At 39.2% G+C, this 13062-nt stretch overlaps 1 protein-coding gene across 1 annotated transcript in view; it reads right to left on the bottom strand.

Annotated features, from left to right (window-relative positions):
* LOC124263884 (V-type proton ATPase 116 kDa subunit a-like) overlaps positions 1-13062 on the bottom strand; it is a 59612-nt gene that overhangs the window by 24240 nt on the left and 22310 nt on the right. Inside the window, 12 exon segments of the mRNA XM_046698610.1 lie at positions 241-359; positions 673-766; positions 1068-1204; positions 1533-1672; positions 2227-2377; positions 5798-6010; positions 6479-6572; positions 6979-7061; positions 7946-8072; positions 8932-9026; positions 9396-9524; positions 10506-10603. Of these exon segments, the coding sequence (XP_046554566.1) occupies positions 241-359; positions 673-766; positions 1068-1204; positions 1533-1672; positions 2227-2377; positions 5798-6010; positions 6479-6572; positions 6979-7061; positions 7946-8072; positions 8932-9026; positions 9396-9524; positions 10506-10603 (1480 nt within the window).

Genomic DNA, 13062 nt, shown 5'->3' with positions numbered 1-13062 from the left:
TGACACTACTGAAACACACTGACACTGACACTACTGAAACACACTGACACTGACACTAATGAAACACACTGACACTGACACTACTCTGACACCACTGAAACACACTGACACTGACACTAGTATTAAGAAAAATCTGTCATGTGAACCAAATATCAGCAGATCCTGGTATGGCAAAAGGAGGCAACACTTGACATCAAGTGGCTGTAACCACTAGTCTGCCAGGCCCACAATGCGACTCACATGTGGTTGAAGATTCCCAAAATGATGCCGAACAACATTTGAGAGATGCCGAGGATAACAGCTGTCTTCATCTTGAAGGAGTTGAGGAACGTGATCTTGTTATCAGATAATTGCCAAATCTGTCACAAAACAAATTAATAGACATCAAGTTTGTTCATGAAACAGTGCTTTTTTAAAACATTTTTTTTTATAGAAATAAATAATAAGATCATGGATCTACAATAACTAAAAATGTAATTTTTAAAAGTAAAATTGATATTTTTATACTTATCCTCATGCTCATGCTGTTGATCACTGGATTGTCTGGTCCAGACTCGATTATTTACAGACTGCCACCATATAGCTGAAATATTGCTGAGTGCAGCATTTAACAACCCACCCACCAACAAACCAATGAAACAGCGGTACAAAGTAAACATAACAAGATCTTACTGGATCTATGCCGAGTGGGTAGGGTGTACTATTCCTGAAGAACTTGGCAGGGTCTAATGTCAGCTCGATGTCTGGCACCTCAAGCAAATCTTTCCTGGTTAAAAAATGGCAAATGAGGAGATTACTTTGTGTAAATAACAACTTAAAAACAATACTTCACTCATAGAGTCCTTAAATGTGAAGTACATCTAAATTCGACAACTGTAGCCTGTAAACAATCCAATTTGGGCCAGGTATTTTTGTGTTTGCATACCCAACATCACACTTTTAGGGTTCAGTCACAAAACCTCATAGAACCCCTCTTTGTGGTTGTCAGTTCTTTCTTGCAGCAAAATCGCGGGACACAGAAGACGTGTAATTTTTGTTGCTGTTGATAAAAACAAGTGTAAACTTACGGGTAATCAGGATGCCATGCTGATCCAAAGATGTTGAAGCTCTTAGAGAATGCATCATTATAGATGACCCCTGTGTAGGTTGAGAAGAGACCCATCAGAGTGATGATGTAACGACCACCAAAGAAGGTGTTCCAAATCTGAAAGAGTGTATAAATGGTGTTTTACACAACTGTTTGCAATACTGGATTTGAAAGGAAAGGACTTATGTAGACTTTAGTGAATATGAGTGAATTGGAGTGGAGTGGAGTGGAGTGGGAGTGGAGTGGAGTGGAGTGGAGTGGAGTGGAGTGGAGTGGAGTGGAGTGGAGTGGATTGGAGAGGAGTGGAGTGGAGTGGAGTTGAGTGGAGTGGAGTTAACCCATACATGATGTAGGTCATGGATGTTTACTGAAAGCAACTCCCAGAGATGTACAAGCTATGGCTGATAGTTTTGTGGATTAGCTAAGGATGACATAACCTGCTCACCTCATTGTCTGACTTCTGAGCTAGGAGCTTCTTCTCACTGATGATCATCCACAGTCCGAACAGGAACATGAGACTTCCATGGCCAGCATCACCGAACATCACAGCAAACAGGAAGGGGAAGGTGATGATAGCATAAGGAGCTGAAATCACCAACAGTTTCACAGGTAAATCAGGCTGCTGGTATTTTTGTAAAAAAGGCACTTTATGGCCTTGTTCCAGTAGGGATCAAGAAGCCCATCCTTCCATACCAGCCTACAATGGCACTACAATCCATGTGATTTGTGTATGCCACCGTATCAGATTTCACCCACAATGCAACCCCATATATTTTGTGTGCTAGTGTTTTAGCATACAGGCACTCCATGTCAACCTATTGTAGCATTTCTTACTAAAGCTGGCACAAACATTTTAGACAAGCCTCCAGCACATTGCTGTATTCAAATAAACATCACTAAGCTAAAGCAAAAATAACATACAGAGGGATCTTGATGATTTGGGAACAGCCAGGCTATTAAGGAATGTTTATTTCAGAGTCAGGTACAAATTGCCAGCAAAGTCAGCAATCTAACCTACTCGGCCGCTACGCCTTCCAAAGTGAACGGTACTCTACAGAGAAAATGTTATCCCAAACATAACATATCACTTGTCAACTTAACATACGTCAAGGAGTTCCATGATGCTCTGTGGCCCTTACCTGGGTTGACTTCTCTGTAGCTGGCAATGCCATAGGCATCTACAATGTTTTGGAAGCCCTTGGTGAACTTGTTAGTACGGAAGTAGGTGGGTGGTGTCTCAAGGGTCCTCATTGGGTGGATGATTGTAGGGATTGTACTTCCACTAGTTTTCTGAAGAATGAAACACACCATTCTCACACTATACAACTCCAGACATCATTCACCATATACAACTGACATCATTCACCATATACAACTGACATCATTCACCAGATACAATTGACATCATTCACAATATACAACTGACATCATTCATCATATACAACTGACATCATTCACCAGATACAAATTGACATCATTCACAATATACAACTGACATCATTCACCAGATACAACTGACATCATTCACTATACATCATTCACCAGATACAATTGACATCATTCACCATATACAACTCCAGACATCATTCACAAACTGGCCATAATCACCCTGCACAAATGACAACATTCACTATACATCATTCACCAGATACAACTGACATCATTCACCATATACAATTGACATCATTCACCATATACAACTGACAACATTCACCAGATACAATTGACATCATTCACAATATACAACTGACATCATTCACCAGATACAACTGACATCATTCACAATATACAACTGACATCATTCACCATATACAACTGACATCATTCACCATATACAATTGACATCATTCACCATATACAACTGACATCATTCACCATATACAACTGACATCATTCACCATATACAACTGACATCATTCACAATATACAACTGACATCATTCACAATATACAACTGACATCATTCACCAGATACAACTGACATCATTCACCATATACAACTGACATCATTCACAATATACAACTGACATCATTCACAATATACAACTGACATCATTCACAATATACAACTGACATCATTCACCAGATACAACTGACATCATTCACCATATACAATTGACATCATTCACCAACTGACCATAATCACCCTGCACAAATGACAACATTCACTATACATCATTCATCATATACAATTGACATCATTCACCATATACAACTGACATCATTCACCATATACAACTGACATCATTTACCATATACAACTGATATCATTCACAATATAGGCTGACATCATTCACCATATACAACTGATATCATTCAATTATATACAACTGACATCATTCACCATATACAATTGTCATCATTCACCATATACAATTGACATCATTCACCATATACAATTGACATCATTCATCATTCTGACCATAATCACCCTGCACAAATGACAACATTCACCATATACATCATTCACCATATGTTCATCATTCACCATCATACACAACATACAACTGACATCATTCACCATGTATACAACTGACATCATCATTCACCAATATACAACTGACATCATTCATCATATACAACTGACATCATTCACCAGATACAACTGTTCATCATTCACCATGTGCAACAACAACAACTGTTCATCATTCACCATAAACAACAACTGTTCATCATTCACCATGTACAACAACAGGGCTGTTCATCATTCACCATGTGCAACAACAGGACTGTTCATCATTCACCATGTACAACAACAAGGCTGTTCATCATTCACCATGTACAACAACAAGGCTGTTCATCATTCACCATGTGCAACAACAGGACTGTTCATCATTCACCATGTGCAACAACAGGACTGTTCATCATTCACCATGTACAACAACAGGACTGTTCATCATTCACCATGTACAACAACAGGACTGTTCATCATTCACCATGTACAACAACAGGACTGTTCATCATTCACCATGTACAACAACAGGACTGTTCATCATTCACCATGTGCAACAACAGGACTGTTCATCATTCACCATGTACAACAACAGGACTGTTCATCATTCACCATGTGCAACAACAGGACTGTTCATCATTCACCATGTGCAACAACAGGACTGTTCATCATTCACCATGTGCAACAACAGGACTGTTCATCATTCACCATGTGCAACAACAGGACTGTTCATCATTCACACCATGTGCAACAACAGGACTGCTCATCATTCACCATGTGCAACAACAGGACTGTTCATCATTCACCATGTACAACAACAGGACTGTTCATCATTCACCATGTGCAACAACAGGACTGTTCATCATTCACCATGTGCAACAACAGGACTGTTCATCATTCACCATGTACAACAACGGGGCTGTTCATCATTCACCATGTACAACAACAGGACTGTTCATCATTCACCATGTACAACAACAGGACTGTTCATCATTCACCATGTACAACAACAGGACTGTTCATCATTCACCATGTGCAACAACAGGACTGTTCATCATTCACCATGTACAACAACAGGACTGTTCATCATTCACCATGTACAACAACAGGGCTGTTCATCATTCACCATGTGCAACAACAGGACTGTTCATCATTCACCATGTACAACAACAGGGCTGTTCATCATTCACCATGTGCAACAACAGTACTGTTCATCGTTCACCATGTGCAACAAGACTGTTCATCATTCACCATGTACAACAACAGGACTGTTCATCATTCACCATGTGCAACAACAGGACTGTTCATCATTCACCATGTACAACAGGACTGTTCATCATTCACCATGTGCAACAACAGGACTGTTCATCATTCACCATGTGCAACAACAGGACTGTTCATCATTCACCATGTGCAACAACAGGACTGTTCATCATTCATCCATGTGCAACAACAGGACTGTTCATCATTCACCATGTGCAACAACAGGACTGTTCATCATTCACCATGTGCAACAACAGGACTGTTCATCATTCACCATGTACAACAACAGGACTGTTCATCATTCACCATGTGCAACAACAGTACTGTTCATCATTCACCATGTGCAACAACAGGACTGTTCATCATTCACCATGTACAACAACAGGGCTGTTCATCATTCACCATGTACAACAACAGTGACTGTTCATCATTCACCATGTACAACAACAGGACTGTTCATCATTCACCATGTACAACAGGGCTGTTCATCATTCACCATGTGCAACAACAGTACTGTTCATCATTCACCATGTACAACAACAGGACTGTTCATCATTCACCATGTACAACAACAGTACTGTTCATCATTCACCATGTGCAACAACAGTACTGTTCATCATTCACCATGTGCAACAGTACTGTTCATCATTCACTATGTACAACAACAGGACTGTTCATCATTCACTATGTACAACAACAGTACTGTTCATCGTTCACTATGTGCAACAACAGTACTGTTCATCGTTCACCATGTGCAACAAGACTGTTCATCATTCATCCATGTACAACATACTGTTCATCATTCACCATGTGCAACAACAGTACTGTTCATCGTTCACCATGTGCAACAAGACTGTTCATCATTCATCCATGTACAATAGACTGTTCATCATTCACCATGTGCAACAACAAGACTGTTCATCATTTACCATGTGCAACAACAGGACTGTTCATCATTCATCCAACTCAAACACCCTCCAACACAGCTGTACGCACCTCTCCCTGCTTGAGAGCCATCTGCACTTCTTCCAGAGCCCTAACTGGACACCATCCTTCAGCGATGAGCGAGTTATGTGACACGTCAAAGTTGAACATGTTCAGGGTATGGTAGATGGCCTTGATCTTTTCCACCTTGATGATCCATGTTCGAATCTCCTTCTGCGTCCCAACAAGAACACGGTGTCTATGGTCCTGTGTCTGGTTCAACACCTGCAAGCAACAAGAGGAGATTGACCATTACATGGTAGTGCAAACGCACCATTATTGACCTTGACTCTTGCAACAAAGCAATGAGTGTATTCTGGCTGTGTGTTGAATGAAAGAAGCTGTAACTTTGAACTTGGTAGAATACCTCTTCAGTACATTTTTAGTACAGCCAAATATGCTTAAAATGAACACAATTATAATGAACTGACAGATGTAATGGTCTGGGGTTTTTTTTTGCCCAACCACCTGCTGTATATTATAGTCAATCTGCATATATAACAAATTATGTTTTTCAGGAACTAATATTAGTGGTCCCTTTGAGTCTGTTATAACCATGTCTGACTCTGACAGAGGAAACACGAATGATCAACTAACAGCTTGGAAAGACTTTTTGTGAAAACCATTAATTAATGAAAATATTGCACATGGGAAACAGTAAGGAAATGACAAAAAAGCAGCATGATGACAGACCATCTTGAGATCCTCCAGCCTGGTGGACACACCCTTCAACATCTCCTCCCTCTCCTGGGGCGAGTCGGGACAGGGATACAGGGATGCCTTGAACCTACACACAACATGGAGACGTTATGTCATACAAAATACTGGCATTAATAATGATTGATAACTGAGAAGGGCTGCCTTGAACCAATACACAACATGGAGAGGATGTCATTCAAAATACTGGCATTAATAATGATTGATACTGACTGACTGAGTTTAGTTTTACGCCGCTTTTAGCAATATTCCAGCAACATCACGGCGGGTGACACCACAAATGGGCTTCACACATTGTAATTACTGATTGATAAATAAGACGGGTTTAACATTCATTTTAAAGAAACAGTAAACTAGGCTTATAACAAATGCACACTGATGGATGTAAGCAAGTATTTTCTTGGTGAGTGATGAGTGACTGTGTTGGTCATCGACTTGTCCACCCATGCTCACTATGGACAAATGTCATCACTCACCCTTCACAGATCTTCTTGACTCTGGACTTGAGCTGCTCGCCTTGGAAGAAGATGATGAAGACACTCTTGAAGACAGGATCGCCCTGGGGATGTAGTATGGATTGTTGGTACACAGTTGGTACACAGTTGGTACATTCATAATGAATGAATACGTATTACACTCTTTACACAATAGAAATTAACTGGGAAGATAAGCATGGATTTATGCTGCTATTATATTAACATGTCAAGATTTCAAACAATGGGCTACACAAGCTGTACTTAAGTAAGACCTGCGAGAATGAATATTGTGTTATGCTGCTTTCAGTTTGCAATTTCAGCTTCTAGTCCTTACCCCAAGTTTAGTATAATTATGATGGTCTAGTATGCCGAGTCTAGTATGCTGGCTGAGTCTAGTATGCTGGCTGAGTCTAGTATGCTGGCTGAGTCTAGTATGCTGAGTCTAGTATGCTGAGGTCATTACAGTCAATGTTATAACACTACTGATAATAATATTATGTAATATGGGATATGGGGACTATCATGTGATCCCCCTATCAGTGTGTGAAACTTACGCTGGTCCTGTGGTCCCTGGCTAGTAAAAATTCATCAGGACCACTAAATGATAAGTTTGCAGTGGTCCTGGTGGCCAGAGAATTTGCATTGATAGTAAATCTACAAATGTTATTTTGGACCCGTGAAGTACAGACAGGACCACAAATTATTGTCCACTCACTGGTTCTGTGGTCTAGTGGGAAATTTTGAAAAGTTTCTTTCCCTGCACTATCCCTCAACCTGATAAACCACAAGAATTAACAAGTAAATTCAACTTTCGATTCTGGACCATGATTTTCTGGTAACTTGTTATATACAATTGTCAGTACTATCTAAAGCAAATATTGATGGAACATAACGTCAAGCCACTGCCTCATCGATTTCAACATAAAAGAATAAATAATTCAAAAGTCCACAGTCCGACATTTCTTACAGTGACAGGATCCTCCATTGGTTGCTGGATTTCTTCATATCGGAGGAAGACATTACCGCGACAGGCGAACCACAGCATCCTCTCAAAGGCAGGTAACTTCTCTCTTCGGATGCAACCAGCCAGGAAACTACAAAATCATGATGTTTGGAAAGGAAATTAGGGAAAACTTCAAAAGATGTTAACAGGTAAATGATGTTTATGCTGCAAACCTGTTATATCTTAGTGGCCTGTATATAAGTCAGAGCTGGATAAACCGATGGTTGCCAGCATGAACAACAGAGCTGTGTTCAAGCTAACAATAGGAAAATATGGTAATATAGGTATGTGTATTACGATACATATTGCCACATACTGTGAGTTTGTCTGACAGTGATTGGCACTGACTGTACAGGAGAGATCCTGTTGATATATGCTGAAGAAAATGTAACTCAGCATACCACCATTTTCTAGTCTTGGAAACAGGGGAGATAACAACATGACAGGAAAATCACTTCCGACATTTCATGGCGTTAATCAATCTTGAAGGGAAACATCATTTGTGGATAAATTTCTGTATAGAACAAATGGTACAAACCTTCCCATTTTTTATTTACCCACTATACCAGAACACAATAAAAGTATTGAAAGGTGTATTTGTTAAGAAGCATGTTGCAGCGAACTTGAATATCAGTAATAGTATGCGGCCCTAATGAGGATCAGTCAAACTGTTCATGACGCTTATCTAACAGGTCACACATTGTAAGCTTCTGAAAAAGATTGTGGTATTATGGAGCTGTTTTCACCTGGAATCCCAACAGAACTCCAACAAAATACTGAATAAAGTGCAATATTGATCTGGAATAAACATGGCCAACTTGCGAAAAGTGGTCTTTTGGTGCTATGGCTACTGTAACTATTATGCTCACTCACAGATCGTTTTGCACAAGTGGGCCCAGAGATACAGAACAACTGTAGGAACTATTCAAGCAGAGTGTGTTTATTCTTACCCCAGTTGTACTGACTGCTGTGGAGCCAAGCCGACCTCATCTTGATGAAGAGCCTGTTGGGCATCATGTACCAGGCTTCCCATCTCATGCCGGTGCTGAAGTACACATGATACCACTATTTTTAAGAGAAAGTGCGGAGAAAGGGCTGCATACTTTGCTCAACATTTAACTGTCGGTTCAAACTTTACAGAAAATCCTTAATTCTTCTTACAAACAATGAATTAATATCACACATTACCCACAGCAACATGGATGCCTTGAAACAAGTTTGTATCAGCTGTACAAATGTCACATCACCCTAGCCAATCACACACTAATATTTTGGTATTATGCAGAACACAGGATGTCATCTCCAACTTTCACAAATGTACTGAAATGATGCCATCTTGCCAAGGTATGATCAAACATGCACAGGGTAGTATATGAAACTCAGTACCCCTTTACGTAATATTTTCTAAACTTACAGCAGAGAAGAAGTTCTGTGTCTTGAGCAGGACTTCCCTAAGTTCTGTCAGCTCCAGGAAGTTTCGCTTCAGTGCCTCTGCATTTGTGTTAACCTCTCTAAGCTCTCCCTCGATCTTCTCATAGGTGGCCTACATTACACATATACAAATAACATATTATGTGCTTGGGATGTTTTCATATGAAAAGCAACAACATTCATGCAGTTCCCATAGTAATAGCTGGCAGCATCACATATCTATCTAGTGGTATAAAGCGTCTCACCACTTGGGCATGCCAGAAATCTAAGGATGAGTTTGAATCCCAGTTTGTCCAAGGGTTTTAGGGTTTGACAGCACCATACTTGTGCTTGTGGGTTTCAACAAAGTGGTAAAGGTCCAAGGCCTGAATAATTTGGGGTTTTCCTCCCACATTCGGCTAACACACTGTGATATTACTGGAATACTGTTCAAAGCAGTGTTGAACCCACTTATTCACTCACTTGAGACTGTGGGATCGCCTGTACCCAACATTTCAAACTAGAAATCCCTTTTTAACTATGTCAACAAATTTGACATGATGCATAATATCTCACTGGGCATGATGTTTAATATCTCACATTGACAAAGGATACATTTCCCTCTACTATATGTATAAACCCAGGACATAAACATACAATGCAAAGTATTGAAAACAAGATAAGATAAAGACTGAGCCCTTTCAGGCAGTAGTGAGTGAGTGAGTTTAATTAAGACTGACTGACTGACTGAGTTTGGTTTTACACCGCTTTTAGCAATATTCCAGCAACATCACGGCGGGGGACACCAGAAATGGGCTTCACATATTGTACCCATGTGGGGATTCTAACCCGGGTCTTCGGCGTGACGAGCCAAGGCTTTAACCACTAGGCTACCCCACCGCCCAGTTTAATTAAGATGCTTTTAGCAATATTCCAGCAATATCACTGTGGGGAACACCAGAAATGGACTTCCCACACTGTACCATTGTGGGGAACCAAACCCAGGTTTTCAGCATGATGAGTGAATGCTTTACCCACAAGGCTACCCCACTGCCCCTTAGGCAGTAGTAGGGATCAGGTGTAGGTGACACAGCAGATAATGGCCAGTTCTCACCTCCAGGTCAACCATCTCCTTTGGAGCAGGTGCTTTAGGGTTCTCTCCATAGTCCGGGATCTTCAGCTTCTCCTTCTTGATCTCCTTCTCTATGTATCCTGTTGGGGAAATATATCAACATCTAATACAGCTCAGTATATATCCTGTTGGGAAAATATATCAACATCTAATACAGCTCAGTATATATCCTGTTGGGGAAATATATCAACATCTAATACAGCTCAGTATATATCCTGTTGGGGAAATATATCAACATCTAATACAGCTCAGTATATATCCTGTTGGGGAAATATATCAACATCTAATACAGCTCAGTATATATCCTGTTGGGGAAATATATCAACATCTAATACAGCTCAGTATATATCCTGTTGGGGAAATATATCAACATCTAATACAGCTCAGTATATATCCTGTTGGGGAAATATATCAACATCTAATACAGCTCAGTATATATCCTGTTGGGGAAATATATCAACATCTAATACAGCTCAGTATATATCCTGTCAGCGGGAAATATATATATCAACATCTAATACAGCTCAGTACATATATATCCTGTTGGGGAAATATATCAACATCTAATACAGCTCAGTATATATCCTGTTGGGGAAATATATCAACATCTAATACAGCTCAGTATATATCCTGTTGGGAAATATATCAACATCTAATACAGCTCAGTATATATCCTGTTGGGGAAATATATCAACATCTAATACAGCTCAGTATATATCCTGTTGGGGAAATATATCAACATCTAATACAGCTCAGTATATATCCTGTTGGGGAAATATATCAACATCTAATACAGCTCAGTATATATCCTGTCGAGGGAAATATATCAACATCAAATACAGTATATATCCTGTTGGGGAAATATATCAACATCTAATACAGCTCAGTATATATCCTGTTGTGGGAAATATATCAACATCTAATACAGCTCAGTATATATCCTGTCAGGGAAATATATCAACATCTAATACAGCTCAGGAAATATATCAACCTAATACAGCTCAGTATATATCCTGCCCGGGGAAATATATCAACATCTAATGCAGCTCAGTATATATCCTGTTGGGGAAATATATCAACATCTAATACAGCTCAGTATATATCCTGTCCGGGAAATATATCAACATCTAATACAGCTCAGTATATAAATATATCAACAATAAATCAACATCTCAGCTAGCCAGTATATATCCTGTTGGGGAAATATATCAACATCTAATACAGTTCAGTATATATCCTGTTGGGGAAATATATCAACATCTAATACAGCTCAGTATATATCCTGTGGAAGAAATATATCAACATCTAATACAGCTCAGTATATATCCTGTTGGGAAATATATCAACATCTAATACAGCTCAGTATATATCCTGTTGGGGAAATATATCAACATCTAATACAGCTCAGTATATATCCTGTCCGGGGGAAATATATCAACATCAAATACAGCTCAGTATATATCCTGTTGGGGAAATATATCAACATCTAATACAGTTCAGTAGTATATATCCTGTTCAGCATATATATCCTGTTGGGGAAATATATCAACATCTAATACAGCTCAGTATATATCCTGTTGGGGAAATATATCAACATCTAATGCAGCTCACAGCTCAGTATATATCCTGTTGGGGAAATATATCAACATCTAATACAGCTCAGTATATATCCTGTTGGGGAAATATATCAACATCAAATACAGCTCAGTATATATCCTGTTGGGGAAATATATCAACATCTAATACAGCTCAGTATATATCCTGTTGGGGAAATATATCAACATCTAATACAGCTCAGTATATATCCTGTCCGGGGAAATATATCAACATCTAATACAGCTCAGTATATATCCTGTTGGGGAAATATATCAACATCTAATGCAGCTCAGTATATATCCTGTTGGGGAAATATATCAACATCTAAAACAGCTCAGTATATATCCTGTCGGGAAATATATCAGCACCTAATACAGCTCTGTAAAACTAAGTCATGAATACACAACTTTTAGAAAGTGGTCAAATGTACCATGTTATATTTCGGATTACACTTTCTCTGTAAAGTACAGTCCCAGATTCGACTCAACCCACACTCCCAGTCATTCACCTAATTCCCAGCACACAGTATTACATACTATACCAAGGAAGTGTAATCCTAGATATAACATATGTTACATTTGACCATTTGTTAATGGTGTATTCATAGCTTTCAGCCATGGGAGGCGTACTGGATTACACTTGTCAGATGGGCACAAAATACATGATCTGGACTACCAGTTATCTGACTTCAGGTTTTGTAGAAGCCATGGTTGCTGAGTGTGTTAGATCACTGACTTTGAGTGTGGGTGATTAGGTGCCTAGGTGTCTGAGAGTGAAGATTTGAATCCTCCAAACAATACTAGGATCTGCACTTCACTTAGAAATTCTAAACCCAAATATATATTAAACTAAATTTTAACCTTAAAACGTTAACTCTTTTACATCTAACACTTTGAAAAGTTTGACATAACATATATTTTTTCAAAAGTTCGGCAGAGTCAGT

The sequence above is a fragment of the Haliotis rubra genome, unplaced genomic scaffold (assembly GCF_003918875.1).
Source record: "Haliotis rubra isolate DU_JTF1 unplaced genomic scaffold, ASM391887v1 Scf9, whole genome shotgun sequence".
NCBI classification, from domain to species: Eukaryota; Metazoa; Mollusca; class Gastropoda; order Lepetellida; family Haliotidae; genus Haliotis; species Haliotis rubra.
This window is presented reverse-complemented; position numbering and strand designations above follow the sequence as displayed.